Consider the following 15,988-nt stretch of genomic DNA (forward strand, 5'->3'; position numbering starts at 1 on the left):
CTGTAGGTTTATATACTTATGTTTTCTTAGGTATTGATGTTTTTCTTTCTGTTGTTGCTTTATATTTTATGGAATCCTTGATTTCTTTCATGAACTCTGGTTTTCAATTATTCTTGACTACATTAGTAAATCTCTAAGCAAGTTTTTAGAGTCTGGGCCAATGTTTCTCTGGGTAATGGCATACAGACCACTTGCATCAGAGATGTTGTTTGGGGACATCTGAAACTGGGCCCAGGAAGCTGTATTTTTAACACGCAATACATATGATTTTTAGAAACATTAAAGTTTGGGAGCCCCGAACGCTGAAGTTTTGTTTTTCCCAGCTCTCGAGACATACATTCTATTCTTCATTTAAGTATTTTAATCTAGTCTAGAGAACAAAAACATCTTTCTTTTTGATAACACCCGAGAGAGTAAAAGGGGGAGGTATTTTACATCTAATACCTCAAAACCTCAAAAGCACTCTGCAAGTCAGATACTCTGAGAAATTAAATGGTTTGCTCAAGGTTACATAGATCATGGTTGGCATAGACTTTAAACCACAACTGGCCTGACTCCAGTGCCTGAGGTAATTGCCAACACATCATGCTAGCCCACCTAACTGTTTCCTTTTAGGCAACAATGGAGACAAAGACAGAAACTGCTGGAAGGGAGAAGATAAACAGCTTGTAGGAAGAGGAGAGGAGGAGTCTGAGGGTACGAAAATGGGGAAAGGAGAGCAAGGCCGCCCACACCACACTCTTAGATGGAGGTGGAAGTTTCAGTATGTGCTGGAGACAGCTGATGTAGAGCACTAGGAAGAGACAAAGCCCTTGCGGGGAACGTGGTAAATGCGAGGCAACTTGAGGGAGAGCAGGGTCAGCCTGTTCCCAAACTCTTAAGCATGGCAAACCAATTCCAAGATCGTTATAGTTAGATATTGGTCTTTAAGTTAATTGCTAAATGAAGAAATAAAGGCCTTGTTAAGGAACATAGTCTGTGGGTATGACATCCATAAGTTAGGTGATCGTATTTAGGGAAAGGGGGAAAATAAATGGGTTTATTAGAAACATTTAGGGAACTGATGATCTGAATCTTTTAACTGATTGATTTAAATAAAATATGTAAAGCAGATTAGAAGAATTCAGTGTCCAATTTAAATTTTTTTCATTCACTTACTATTTACTTTTTCATTTCTTAAGTATTTATTGACTGCCTACTAAAAATGTACCTGGAATCAAGCTAGATGCTAGGGCATCCTTCTCAGTTAAATTGCTCAGTAAATGCAGAGTGAATATATGAATGAATGAATGAATGAATGAATGAATGAATGAATGAAATGAATGAATAAAGGATTTAATAAACAATCACACAGACTAGAGAAAGTGAATAAACTATAAATGGAGATCTTGGATAGCTCTCTGCAAATATATTTAGCTGAATTAGGAAAGTTTAAAACTACAATTCTTGACCTCTTCTGATGAGACTCCAGAGATCTGAAGTCTCACATTCAAGGTCAACTATTCTTTCAAGTTTATTGTGAAGCTATAATATTCAGAGGGTATTCCATGGCCACCCAGACTTTTTCAAAAACATGAGAGAAGATCCTCAGTCAAGGCTACCTTCTACTTACAAAATCCCTCTTATAGGCAGGAAAGAAAATCACAGAAAATACTAAGGCACAATCCTGCATCTCTGTCTTTACGATAAAAGTTATGTGTACAACGTTTTTAGTTAACAGAGTTCAAATAATTAAAAACACACAGTAGGATATTTATTTATGAACTCTAGCACATCCTATTTGACAACCTGAATATCTTAACTGATACCGTGACAGGGGCGCCTGGGGGCTCAGTTGGTTAAGCATCTGACTTTGGCTCAGGTCATGATCTCACAGTTCATGAGTTCAAGCCACGTGTCGGGCTCCATGCTGACAGCTCAGAGCCTGGAGCCTGCTTCGGATTCTGTCTCCCTCTTTCTCTGCCCCTGCCCCACTCATGCTCTGTCTGTCTCTCCAAAATGAATAAATGTTAAAAAATTTTTTTTAATTGATACCTGACAAACTGAGTATCTTAATATGAGCAATTATAATTACAATAATGTAAAAAAACCTAGTTTTTTAATATAGACTAACATAAACACTTGTTTCTTTTATACTGTAATTCAGTAAAAATGAGTCATCGTGTTAAAAGAAAAAGTCATAGAAATATTCTTTTGTTAAAACATGGGAATGACGTTACCATGCACATGTAGCTGAAGGTGCTGCTGTGCTTCTCCGGCCGCATTGGTGGCCACACATGTGTATCTGCCAGCATCTTCCATCAGGGCTCTGGCAATTTGTAAAACTCGACCGGAAGACTGTATCTAATTGGGAACAGAAAGCATGGCAGCACTTTGTACTTTATATTGGACTGGAAAACATTTGCTTAGGTAGACAAACTCATTTAAATTTACACTAGCTAATTATAGTTTTATGCCAATATCTTAATTATCTCTAGATAGATTAGAGCCAGATCGCTTCATCATACAAAAAATAGACTGATGCAATTGAAAACTTTTTTTATTCTTTAGAAAACACAAAATAAAATAACCTAAGACCAGCCTGCTGGTATAGTCATAAAACTTCACTGAACAAAAGACTTTAGCACTGAACTATGAGGTATGTGATAAAAATTTAAGCTACTTAAAAAAAACACAGTCACATTTATATAACACTTCATAAATAGTTTTAAAACAACAATCTTTTTTGATTAAATGGTCACCGGGGCCAGAAAAACAATAAAAATTACAAAATATGAGTAATGGAAATGCAGATACATTTCTTCCTGACTGTTTTTCCTCATTTCTCTTTTAAACCTATTGCAACTAGCCTCCACCATTTTGGAACTGGTAGTTTAAGGGTTATTCTTTGAAACTGATTATTCAAAGGTTATCAGTAACTTCTAAGCACAAGATCCAACAGCATACGTAGTAAGCTCATTTTCTCTTCCCCCATCTATGGCATTTGGCATTATTGACCACCTACTCCTGAATCACTCTACTCTGGTTGTTGAAGATACAAAATGTCCTCAGTTCTCAATCTGTCTACTTCCTCCTCCTGCCCCATAAAAATAAAGCTCAGCTTTCTGATAGTTTTCATCCAAATTCATGTCTTCAGCAAAGAATCTTGTGCAGACTCTTAAATTTATAGTACTGGCCTCAATTTCTCTCCTGAGCTCCACACTCCCTGTTCCAGCTATCTGCTGGATGGGTTAGCGCATGAAATTTAACATATCCAATAACTGTTTCCTTGTATCTCCAGACCTACTTTTCATTGCATGTTTCCAGTCTTGTTTAATAGCACCACTATTCTCCAAGTCATCTTGATTTCAGAGCCCAATTTGACTCTCCTATTAAGTATACTACTCTGTATTTTTCAGATCCCCTATTTTCCATTCTCACAACCACTGTGGGATTATAATAGTTTCTTAATTTATATTCCAGTGTCTCCAACCTCCCAAACTGTTAATCTATCTTATACATCACTGCCAGAATAATTTGCCTAAAATGCAAATTTGATCCTTTTACCAGTTCCCCTTCAAAGCTCACTCACAGCTCCCCACTTTGCCTAGCATGAAATCCGAACTTGGCATACATAGCCTTCCAGGCTTCCCACATTTTGAACCCAAATGATCTGCTCTCCATACACTCCCGTGTAAACTCCCACTTGACCCATTCTCCAACCATACTGTACTAAACACATTAAGCAGCACATTCATACATTAATAGTCACTTCTAGACTTCTGCACATGGCCTTTAAATGTCATAATTTTTTAAGAGTCTGAACTAGGTCAGTTCTCTTCCATTTTTTCTTACTCTTTACTCTCCCCTTAGATAAACTCATTCACGTCCATGGTTTCAAATATCATTATTTGTCAGTATCTCCAGCTAGAGCTCTCCTATGAGCTCCAGGAGCATACATTCCGTGGTCTACCTGATCTCCACTTTATTTCAAAGTCAACTTAACCTCCAAAAGTCTAAAACTGAAATACAGTTTTTTTCCCGAAATGGGATGTCCTCCAAAGTCTATCATACTGGATGCATCATAATCTATGTATTTGTGTAGTTAGATTCTCCATGTTTTCCTTGATATTTCCCACTACCTCAACTTTCATGTGCAATTTTTCACTGAGTCATAATGACATCTTCTTCATGGTCAGAATGTGAGTTCAAATTTCAATCTTCTCTCTCTCCTAGATGAGAAAGTCCTAATTGATATCCACACGTCTACTCTTTATCTTTTTAAATTTATTTTTTGCAGTAAAATTGGCATGAAATTGTAGTTTCACATGTACAACATAATAATTCATATATCTGTATACGTCGTAAAGTGATCACAAGTCTTGTCATCATACAAAGTTACAAATTGCTTTTCTTGTGATGAGAATTTTAAGATTTACTCTCTTGTTAACTTTCCACAATGCAATACGATATTATTGAGTATAGTCACTATGCTGTAATCACATCCCCATGAATTATTTACTTAATATCTGGGATTTGTACCACCTTCACCTTGACCACCTTCACCTATTTTGTCCACCTCTCAACCCTCTTCCTCTATGGCAACCACCAATCTGTTCTATGTGTATCTATGAGCTTTGTTTTGTCTCTTTCATTTTTTAGATTCCACATATAATGCCCTCAAGGTCCATCTGGGTTGACACAAATGGCAAGACTTCATTTTTTTTATGATTGAGTAGTATTCCATTGTGTATCTATCTCTATCTCTATCTCTATCTCTATCTCTATCTCTATCTCTATCACATCCTCTTTATCCATTCATCTACTGATGAACACTTTGGTTGTTTCCATGTCCTGATTATTGTAGATGCTGCTGCAATGAACACATGGGTGCATATGTCTTTTTGAGTTAGTGTTTTTGTATTCTCTAGATAAATACCCAGAAGTGGAATTGCTGAATCGTGTGCTAACTCTATTTTTGATTTTTTGAGGACTCACCCTACTGTTTTCATAGTGGCTGCACTAGTATACATTCCCACTAACAATGCAAAAGGGTTCCCTTTTCTCCACATCCTCACCAACACTTGTTGATAGCCTTCAAACAGGTGTGAGGTGATATCTCGTGGTTTTGATAATAGCCTTCAAACAGGTGTGAGGTGATATCTCATGGTTTTGATTTGAATTTCCCTGATAATCACTGATGTTAAACATTTTGTCATGTGCCTGTTGGACATCTATATGTCTTTGGAAAACTGTCTATTTATATCTTATGCCCATTTTTAAAACAGATTGTTTTTTTACTATTATATTGACTTCTTTATATACATTGGAAATTAATCCCTTACCAGATATATGATTTACATTTTTTTCTCTCATTTAATAGGCTGCCTTTTAATTTTTTTGGTGGTTTCCTTTCCTGTGAAGAAGCTTTTTAGATTGATGTAGATTGATCCCACTTGTTTAGTTTTGCTTTTGCTGTCTTTGATTTTGGAGTCATATCTAAAAATTCGATGCCAAGACTCTTGTCAGGAAGCTTATTACCTACGTTTTCTTCTAGGAGTTTTGTGGTTTCAGGTCCTACATTCAAGTTTTTTTTTTTATATGAAATATAACTTATTGTCAAATTGGTTTCCATACAACACCCAGTGCTCATCCCAACAAGTGCCCTCAACGATGCCTATCACCCACTTTCCCTTCTCCCCACCGCCCCATCAACCCTCAGTTTGTTCTCAGTATTTAAGAGTCTCTTATGGTTTGCCTCCTTCTCTCTCTGTAACTTTTTTCCCCCCTTTCCTTCCCCCATGGTCTTCTGTTAAGTTTCTCAGGGTCCACATATGAGTGAAAACATAGTATCTGTCTTTCTCTGCTGACTTACTTCACGTAGCATAATACCCTCCAGCTCCATCCACAAATGGCCAGATTTCATTCTTTCTCATTGCCAAGTAGTATTCCATTGTATATATAAACTACAGCTTCTTTATCCATTTGTCAGTTGATGGACATTTAGGCTCTTTCCATAATTTAGCTATTGTTGAGAGTGCTGCTATAAACATTGGGGTACAAGTGCCCCTATGCATCAGTACTCCTGTATCCCTTGGGTGAATTCCTAGCAGTGCTATTCCTGGGTCATAGGGTAGATCTATTTTTAATTTTTTGAGGAATCTCCACACTGTTTTCCAAAGCAGCTGCACCAGTTTGCATTCCCACCAACAGTGCAAGAGGGTTCCCATTTCTCCACATCCTCTCCAGCATCTATAGTCTCCTCTGATTTGTTCATTTTAGCCAATCTGACTGGTGTAAGGTGGTATCTCAGTGTGGTTTTGATTTGTATTTTCCTGATGAGGAGTGACATTGAGTATCTTTTCATGTATCTGTTGGCCATCTGGATGTCTTCTTTAGAAAAGTGTCTATTCATGTCTTCTGCCCATTTCTTCATGTATCTGTTGGCCATCTGGATGTCTTCTTTAGAAAAGTGTCTATTCATGTCTTCTGCCCATTTCTTCACGGATTATTTGTTTTTCAAGTGTGGAGTTTGGTGAGTTCTTTGTAGATTTTGGATACTAGCCCTTTATCCAATATGTCATTTGCAAATATGTTTTCCCATTCCATAGGTTGCCTTTTAGTTTTGTTGATTGTTTCCTTTGCAGTGCAGAATCTTTTTATCTTGATAAGGTCCCAATAGTTCATTTTTGTTTTTAATTCCCTTACCTTTGGAGATGTGTCAAGTAAGAAACTGCTGTGGCTGAGGTCAAAGAGGTTTTTTCCTGCTTTCTCCTCTAGGGTTTTGATGGTTTCCTGTCTCACATTTAGGTCCTTCATCCATTTTGACCTACATTCAAGTTTTTAATCAATTTTGAGTTAATATTTATGTATGGTGTAAGACAGTGTTTTGGATTCATTCTTTTGCATGTGACTATCCAGTTCTTCCAATGCCCTTTATTGAAGAGAACATGCTTTCCCCATTGTATATTCTTGCCTCCTTTGTCATAAATTAATTAATTATATATGTGTAGGTTTATTTCTAGGCTCTCTATTCTGTTCCATTGTTTTATGTGTCTGTCTTTATGCCAATACCAAACTGTTTTTGATTATTATAGTTTTGTAGTATAGTTTGAAAACAGCATGAGGCTTCAAGATTTGTTTTTCTTTCTCAAGATCATTTTGGCTACTTGGGATCTTTTGTGGTTACATACAAATTTTAGGTTTGTTCTACTTATGTGGAAAATGCTATTGAATTTTTGATAGAAATTGCATTGAATCTATAGGTTGCTTTGGGTATTATGAACATTATAACAAGATTAATTATTCTAATTCATGGGCATGGGATACCTTTCCATTTATTTGTGCCTTCAATTTTTTTCATCAATGTCTTATAATTTTCTAGTGCATAGGACTTTCACCCCCTTGTTAAAATTTCTTTTTATTCTTTTTTATGCAATTTTAAATGGGATTGTTTTCTTGATTTATCTTTCTGAAAGTATGTTAGTATATAGAAATGCAACCAATTTTTGTATATTGATTTTGTATTCTGCAACTTTACTGACTTCATTTATTAGTTCTAACAGTTTTGGGGTGAAGTCTATAGGATTTTTTGTATATATAAAATCGTATTGTCTGCAAATAGTGACAGTTTTACTTTTTCTTTTCAATCTGGATGACTTTTATTTCTTTTTCTTGACTAATTGTTCTGGCTAGGACTTCCAATGCTATATTGAATAAAAGTGGTGAGAGTGGGAATACTTGTCTTGCTCTTGATCTTAGAGACAAAACTTTCAGTTTTTCACCACTGAACATGATAAGCTGTGGGCTTATCATATATGGCCTTAATTATGTTCAGGTATGTTTCCTCTATTCCCATTCTGTTGAGTGTTTTCATCATAAATGGATGTTGACTTTTGTCAAATGATTTTTCTATTGAGATGATCATATGATTTTTATCCTTCATCTGTTAATGTGGTGCATTTCACTGGTTAATTTGTGAGTGTTGGAAACATCCTTGCATCCCTGGAGTAAATTCCACTTAATTATGTTTTATGATCCTTGTAATGTATTGTTGAATTTAGTTTGCTAATATTTTGTTGAGGATTTTTGCATCTATGTTCATCAGGGACATAGGCCTATAATTTTGTTGTTGTTGATTGGGGTTTTTTGTTGTTTGTTTTATTTTGTTTTTATGGTGTCCTTGTCTAGTTTTAGTATCAGGGTAAAGCTGCCCTCAAAAAATAAATTTGGAAGTGTTCCCTTTTCTTCAAGTTTTTGGAAGAGTTAGAGAAGGATAAGTACAAAATCTTCTTTGAATGTTTTCTAGAATTCACCAGTGAAGCAATCGGGTCCTGGAATTTTGTTTGTTCATAGTTTTTTTTGTTTTTGTTTTTAATGCTTATTTATTTATTTTTGAGCAGGGGGAGAGCTGGGGAGAGACAGAGAGAGAGAGAGACATAGAATCCCAAGCAGGCTCTGCACTGTGAGCAGAGTCTAATGCAGGACTCGAACCCACAAACCGTGAGAGCATGACCTAAGCTGAAATCAAGAGTCCGACTTTAACCAACTGACCCACCCAGGTGACCTGATAGTTTTTTTGATTACTGATTCAGTCTCTTTACTAGTGATTGGTCTATTCAGATTTCCTATTCTTGATTTAGTCTTCAAAGATTGTATGTTCTAGGAATTTATTCTTCCTTCTAGGTTGTCCAATTTGTTGGTCATGTAACTGTTCATAGTAGCCTGTTATGATCTTTTGTATTTCTGTGGTATCAGTTGTACACTCTCCTTTTTTACCTCTGATTTTATTTATTTGAACCATTTCTGTACTGTTTTTGGTGAATCTAGGTAATTTTGTCAGCTTTGTTTGTCTTTTCAAAGAACTATCTCTTAATTTCATTAGTCTCTTTTTTTCTTTTTTGTCCCCATTTCACTTATTTCTGCTCTGATCTATTATTTCCTTCCTTCAACTAACGTTAGGCTTTGTTTGTTCTTTTTCTAGTGCCTTTAAGTGAAAAGTTAGATTTCTTATTTGAGATTTTTCTTGTTTCTTGAGGTAAGTCTGTATCTCTATAAACTCCCCTCTTAGAATGGCTTTTGCTGCAGCCTATTGATTTTGGTACATTGTATTTCGATTTTCATTTGTCTTAGGTATTTTTAATTTCCCCTTTGATATTTTGTTGATGAAATTATTGTTCATGTTGCTTAATATCCACATATTTGTTATTTTTCCTGTATTTTTCTCGTAATTATTTTCTAGCTTCATACCATTTTGGTCAGAAACTATTCTTGATATGATTTCAATCTTCTTAAATTTATTGACATTTGTTTTGTGGCCTAACAGGTGATCTATCCTGGAGAATGTTTCATATGCATTTAAGAAGAATGTGTATTCTGCTGCTTTAGGATAGAATATTCTGTACATATTTATTAAGTGAACCTGATCTAATGTGTTGCTTAATACTGATATTTCTTTATTGCTTTTTTTCTGGATGATCTATTCATTGATTTAAGTGGGATATTAAAGTCCCTTGCTATTATTGTATTGCTGTTAATCTCTCTGTGTAGGTCTCTTAATATTTTCTTTGTATACTTTTGTGCTTCTATGTTGGGTATATATATATTTATAAATGTTACACCTTCTTGCTGGATCATTATGAAATGATTATGTAATGGCCTTTATCATTATGCAATGTCCTTTGTCTCTTTTTTTAATAGTTTTTGCTTTAAAGTCTATTTTGTCTGATACAAGTATAATACTCTACCAGCCTAGTTATCATTTCCATTTGCATGGAATATGTTTTACCATCTCTTCACTTTCAGTTTGTTTGTGTCCTTACATCTGAACTAAGTATTTTGTAGGCAGCATATAGATGAATCTTGTTTTTTTTAAATCCATTTAGACACTTTATATTTTTGATTGGAGAATTTAGTCCATTTACATTTAAAGTAATTATTGAATAGGGAATATAGCCAATGGCATTATAATAGCATTGTATGGTGACAGATGATTGCTACACTTGTGGTGAACATAGTATAATGTACAGAATTTTTTAATCACTACAGTGTTCAACTATGTTGTACATCTGAAACTAATGTAACATTTTATATCTTCAACAAAAAATTAATTTTAATTTAATTTTTTAAAACAAGGAAATGACCTGTCCCTTCCCCACCCCCACCCAATAAATTGTTGATAGGAATGTACTTATGCCAAGTTGTTAATTGCTTGCTGGCTGTTTTTGTAGTTCCTCTCTGTTCTTTCCTCTTCTCTTGCTTTCTTCCCTTGTGGTTTGATGACTTTGTTTAGTGTTATGTTTAGATTACTTTCTCATTATCTTTTGTGTACCTACTATAAGTTTTTGCTTTGTAATTACCATGAGGCTCACGTATAACAACCTATTATACAATAGTCTATTTTAAATTGATAGCTGGGGCACCTGGCTGGCTCAGACAGTTAAGCATCTGACTCTTGGTTTCGGTTTAGGTCCCGATCTCACACTGTTTGAGACTGAGCCCTGTGTCAGTCTCTGCTGACAGCACAAAGGCTGCTTGGGATTTTGTCTCCCTCTCTGCCTCTCCCCAGTTTGTGCTGTTTCTATCTTTCTCAAAATAAATAAGTAAACATTAAAAAAAAATAAATTGATGGCAACTTAAGTTTGAATGCATTCTAAAATTTTACATATCTACATCCCCAAGTGTTTTGTTTTTGATGTCACATTTTACATTCTTTTATTTTGTGTCTCCCTTAACTGTTTGTTGTGGTTACAGTTAATTTTACTTTTGTTTTTTAATCTTAATACTGGCCCTATAAGTAATTAACCCACTACCTTTACTATATATTTAGTTTACCAGCGGCATTTTTACTTTTGCATGTTTTCTTGTTACTAGTTAGTGCTTTTTCTTTCCAGCTTAAAGTCCCTTTAACATTTTTTTTCTTTTTTGGAAGGGCCACTTTAGTGTGATAAATTCTTTTACCTCTTGCTTGTCTAAAAATCTCTTTACTCTCCTTCAACGCTGAATAATAATATACCGGGTAGTGTATTCTTGAGGGCAAGTTTTTTTCCTTTCAGCACTTTGAATATATCACACCACTCCCTTCTAGCCTGCAAGGTTTCTGCTGAAAAATCATAGTCTTATAGGGGAAGGGGGAGGGGCAGGCGGGGCAGGTCCATTGTACCTAACAAATTGCTTTTTTCTTTTTATTTTTAAGGTTTTCTTTTTATCTTTAACTTTTTACATTTTAATTATAATGTCTCTTCATGTGAATCTCTTTCAATTCATCTTATTTAGAACTCTCTGTGCTTCCTGGACCTGGATGTCTGTTTTCTTCCCCAGCTTAGAGAGGTTTTTATCCATTACTTCTTGAAATGTGCCCCCTTTCTCTCTCTTTTCCCCTTCTGAAGCCCATGTAATGTGAATGCTATTCCATTCGATGCTGCCCCATAGTCCCTTTAGCTATCTTCATTTCTTAGAAATTCTTTTTTCTTTTTGCTTTTCTGTTTGGGTGAATCCCACTGCCCTGTCTTCCAGCTCACTGATTTGTCCCTCTGCTTCATCTAAGCAGCTGTTGAACCCCCCTAGTGTATTTTTCAGTTCAATTATTATTTTTCAGCTCCGTGACTTCTATTTGGTACTTTCTTATATTTCCTATGTTTTGTTGAAGTTCTCACTGTGTTCATCTGTTCTTCTCCTCAGTTCAGTAAGCATCTTTGTGACCATTACTTTGAACTCTTTATCAGGTAGATTACATACCTCCATTTCATTAAGATCTTTTTTTTTTCCTGAGGTTTTGTTTTGTTCTTCCTTTTGAGACATACTCTTCCATTTCCTCATTTTGCTTGAGTCTCTGTGTTAATTTCTATGTATTAGGCAAAACAGCTATCTTCCCACTGTTAAAGGAGTGGCCTTGTCTAGATTAACCTCATCATTCAACCTTGCCTTAGCTCTTGGTTGTCTCTCACACTTTGTGACTAAGTAGCCTGATTTACTCCTGATAGGTCTCAGTTGTTAAGAGTGTTTCAAGACCTGTCAGTGCTCCAGAGAAAGAGAGATCTTAGTCAGTACCTGGCTTCAGGCTGACTGGAAGCCAGATCCTCAGGCAGCAGCATTTAAAGTATACAAATGGCACTGCAATTGTAATCCCTGCTGGCCTTAAGACCAAGGGATCTGGAGGTGCCCCCGGGTGACAAATTGCAAAATTTGGGGCTTCAGATGTGAGTATATGCTTCTTCCTGGGAGTGAGCTATATATAGCAAGGCCAAGGGAGGACACATAGGTGGTGTCTCCCTGCCTATGTTCCCTGGGAATGCCTTCAGAGTCTCTACATGGATGGCAAACCTGAAGCCCATCCCTCAGGTTGAAGCTCGAGGACCAGTGGTGGGCCTTTTTCACCAGCAGACTAGGAGTATATTCCAGTTTACTGTCTGTGCAATGCCTTGGGTGGGGTAGCCTGCCAAGAACTGTTTTTCTGGTTATTGTTACAGTCCCATAGGCCCTGGCACACAAGCTCCTCTGGCCACTAGGTCCAGGAAGGGGTATCTCCTGTGTGGACTGTGCTTGCCTGTCAACTTTAGTGAGGCAGTGGGAGAGAACTTGAGGTGGGGCATGTCTGCAGCTTTAGCAAGGCATGGAAAGAGTGCTGGGGGCAGAGCACACGCTCCACTGCAGCAAGGCAGTGGGAGATTGCTGTGTCTGTGCACATCTGCTTTTGCTAGCAAGGTAGAGGAAGAATGCAAAACTGGTGCCTCTCAGGACCTCTGTCCCTGGAGAAAGTCCCTACTGGTCCCTGCCCCTCTGGCAGATGCTTTAAAATTAGCAAATAAAGGGGCGCCTGGGGGGCTCAGTGGGTTAAGCATCTGAGTCTTCATTTCCGCTCAGGTCATGATCCCATGGTTCACAAGACAGAGCCCTGCATCAGGCTCTGCTCTGACAGCGTGGAGCCTGCTTGAGATTCTCTGTCTCTGTCTCTCTATCTGCCCCTCCCTTTCCCTCAAAATAAAATAAACGTTTAAAAAGAAATTAGCAAGTGAATATCCTTCACATAGAGTCTAGGTACTTTTTAAAGTTTTACACTAGGTCCCAGGGCAGGTAAGTGTGCATGTGAGTCATGAGGTATCTCAGATCCCTACAGTCCTCGGGGTCTCTCGGATGTAAGGTCCAATGGTTTTCAAAGCCAGATGTTTTATGGCTCATCTCTCCAGTACAGGTCCCAAGGGCTTAAATGCCTGACATAGGGCAGGAGCCCCATCTCCTCAGGGAGAAGCTCCAGACTTATGAGATCCCTCCCTGTTGAGGGTCACCATGCCAGGGGTGTGGTTTTTGGCAAGACTGCACCTCTGCCTCTCCTGCCCATCTTGATGTTGCCCTTTTACCCTTTGTCATAGAAGAGCTGTTCAGCTAGCTTTCAGATCTTTTTCAGAGCAAGTGTTCCATACGTGGCAGTAGATTTGGTGTCTGTAGGAAGAGGTGAGTTCAGGATCTTCCTGTACTGCTGTCTTGGACCACCCTTGCCCACATATCTACTTTTAACTCCTTCAACTCATTATCTTATAGGGGTCTGGTAACTATTTAAAGTGAAGATTTGATTATGTCACTCCTCTCTTAAAACTCTTCAAAGATCTCTCATGTATTTAAGTACAAATAAAACCATTAACATTACTTAAATGCCTTCTACCCACTCTTTGGTCTCCTCTCATACCACCTCATCTTGCTCTCTTCAGTCCCCTGGCTTGCTGTCAGGTCCTCAGGGGGTGTCATGCTCTCCTTTATTTTAAGTTGCTTGCCCATACACATCTTCTCTGAAACACCCTACTCAGTTCTCTTCCATTAAGTCACCCATTCAGTTCCTATGTATTCTTCAGATCTCTGCTCAAAGACTTTCTCTATGAATTACCCTCATGTCTAAAGCCTTTCCACAATATCAGTTCTCATACTTCTCCATATTTTCTCTTAAAATTACTCTTTATAAAGTTTTATATATGTATGCTATAAACACCTATCTCCCAGAGAAACAGTTGCTTACTAGCAGTATGCTTTAAGGCTTCATAATGAATCTCTCACTAGCACAAATGTATGCAATTAATTCCATAGGACTTGGAATAGGAATAATAAGTGAGCAGATACCCATCACTTGTATTCGGAAGAGAACTCAGCACATCGCTCATTACTGCAAACTCACTACAAGCAAAGTTCAAGCCCACATTAGTCAATTAACTTGATCCTAGGAGCAAAATCTATTAATTCAGATTTTTAAATGCACTGTTTAGATTATCTAAGTTTGAAATATATTTATTTATTTAAAAATATATAATGAGGTAAAGTTTTATGCCAGAGATTATACTCAGAGTGAAGGATACAGAAATGAATTTATTCAGACAGCGTCTCTGTCCTCTGGAAGCTTATAACTAAAGTATTTTTTTTCAAGGCTTATTTCACTTAGGTTTATGTAAATATGATTTTACCTCAATCTTAGTATATGATAAACACATTGGGGATACTCTGAGTCAATATGGATGAACACTGTTCATTCATCCATGAAACATCATGTTTTCAATACTTAAAAGAGGCATGCATCAAAACAGTAAAAATACCAACCAATAAGTTAAAATCAGTATCATTATGATTATTAGTCTTTAATTAATTTCATTCTTCAAATCAAAATATTAAGTTAAATTCTAAAAACTATAAGGAAAACACATACTGTTTTAGTAAATTTTCTATAGTCTGTCCAACAGGAAAATGTACAATTAGGAAAGAAGAATGTGATAGCTCTGAGAAGATCTAGGTAGGTTTCACAGTTTGGGCTAAGCAATATTGATACTTACTTTGAGATTTCCCTGGGCAGTGTTCACAGGTTGGCCATCTTTTAACCAGGTAATAGATGGATTTGGAATGCCATTGGCAATGCACTGCAAAGTGATAGGCTTGTATTTCACTACAGCTCTCTCAGAAAGATCTGGGGATTTGATTGTTGGAGGTACTAGATTCAAGGAAGGGAAGGGAAGGGAAGGGAAGGGAAGGGAAGGGAAGGGAAGGGAAGGGAAGGAAAGGGAAGGAAAGGGAAGGAAAGGGAAGGAAAGAAAGAACAGGGGAAGGGAGGAAGGGAGGGAGGGAAGGATGGATGGAAGGAAGGACAGCGGGAGGGAGGGAGGGAACAAAAACCATAATCAGTGGAGTCAAATACTTAAAAATCCAGATGTAAGAACCTGAAACTTTAAAATTTAGAAAAGGGGAAATTCCTATTTTAACAAACAATGAAATAATTTTATCTCATGCATTTAATTTAGTCTTCAGCAATTTTAGATGACCTATTTCTTAACTGTGGATTTCTATTCTTCAAAGAATAAGTAAAATATATTTATAGCAACTGTAATCGGCATGTATGTTTGGCTTACACCTTTTGGTGTGTTTTCCCAATCTATTATGATCCTCTCTTTCTCTAGAACTACCTCATTAAATCAGGGTGGGTTTCCTGTACCTGTATTTATTCCCGCAAGACTCTGACCCCAGTAAGACTATTGAATACAGAATGGTAACTTGATTTAAGCTGCCAGAATTGGAATTGAGACTGAGAAATAGAGTTAGCTATATTTCATCCCAGGATTGGAAAGGCAGTAAAAAAGTCTACATGGACAGAGGGAAAAATGTTGATGTTCATAGAAACCTCTACTGAGGGTTCCAAATGGCTCTCCAGTCTCCCATTGCAGTCTCTCCTTTCCCAACATCTGCAGACAAGTGAGACATATAATACCCTGGCAGAGGGTTGCCTCGTCATTACACTAATGGTTCTGATCCTTCTGTGCTAGTTCTGTGAATATTCTTACATACCCTGGATCCTGCAGAACAGGATCCTTACCTTCTATTTTGGAAATGACTTTATTCACACTCCCTCCTGTTTTGACTAAACTCTGGAGAGTAGACACAATCCCTTTACTTAGAACTTGCTGTCTGCCTATTCTATCTTATTTGGCCTCATTCCTCAGATGCTGGCATTCTATGCAGAATCACACTAACATTTGAATTCTGT

The 15,988-nt window shown here is 37.1% G+C and overlaps 1 protein-coding gene across 3 annotated transcripts in view; it reads right to left on the bottom strand.

Moving 5' to 3' along the window:
• Nucleotides 1-15,988, bottom strand: part of HMCN1 (hemicentin 1) — a 465,703-nt gene that overhangs the window by 176,697 nt on the left and 273,018 nt on the right. For all 3 annotated transcript variants that reach the window (XM_043568168.1, XM_043568169.1, XM_043568170.1), the window contains exons 35-36: nt 14,787-14,941; nt 2,220-2,343 (exon numbers count right to left, since the gene is read on the bottom strand). In XM_043568168.1, the coding sequence (XP_043424103.1) occupies nt 2,220-2,343; nt 14,787-14,941 (279 nt within the window). The remainder of the gene's footprint in view (nt 1-2,219; nt 2,344-14,786; nt 14,942-15,988) is intronic.

Source organism: Prionailurus bengalensis, chromosome E4, assembly GCF_016509475.1.
Source record: "Prionailurus bengalensis isolate Pbe53 chromosome E4, Fcat_Pben_1.1_paternal_pri, whole genome shotgun sequence".
NCBI classification, from domain to species: domain Eukaryota; kingdom Metazoa; phylum Chordata; class Mammalia; order Carnivora; family Felidae; genus Prionailurus; species Prionailurus bengalensis.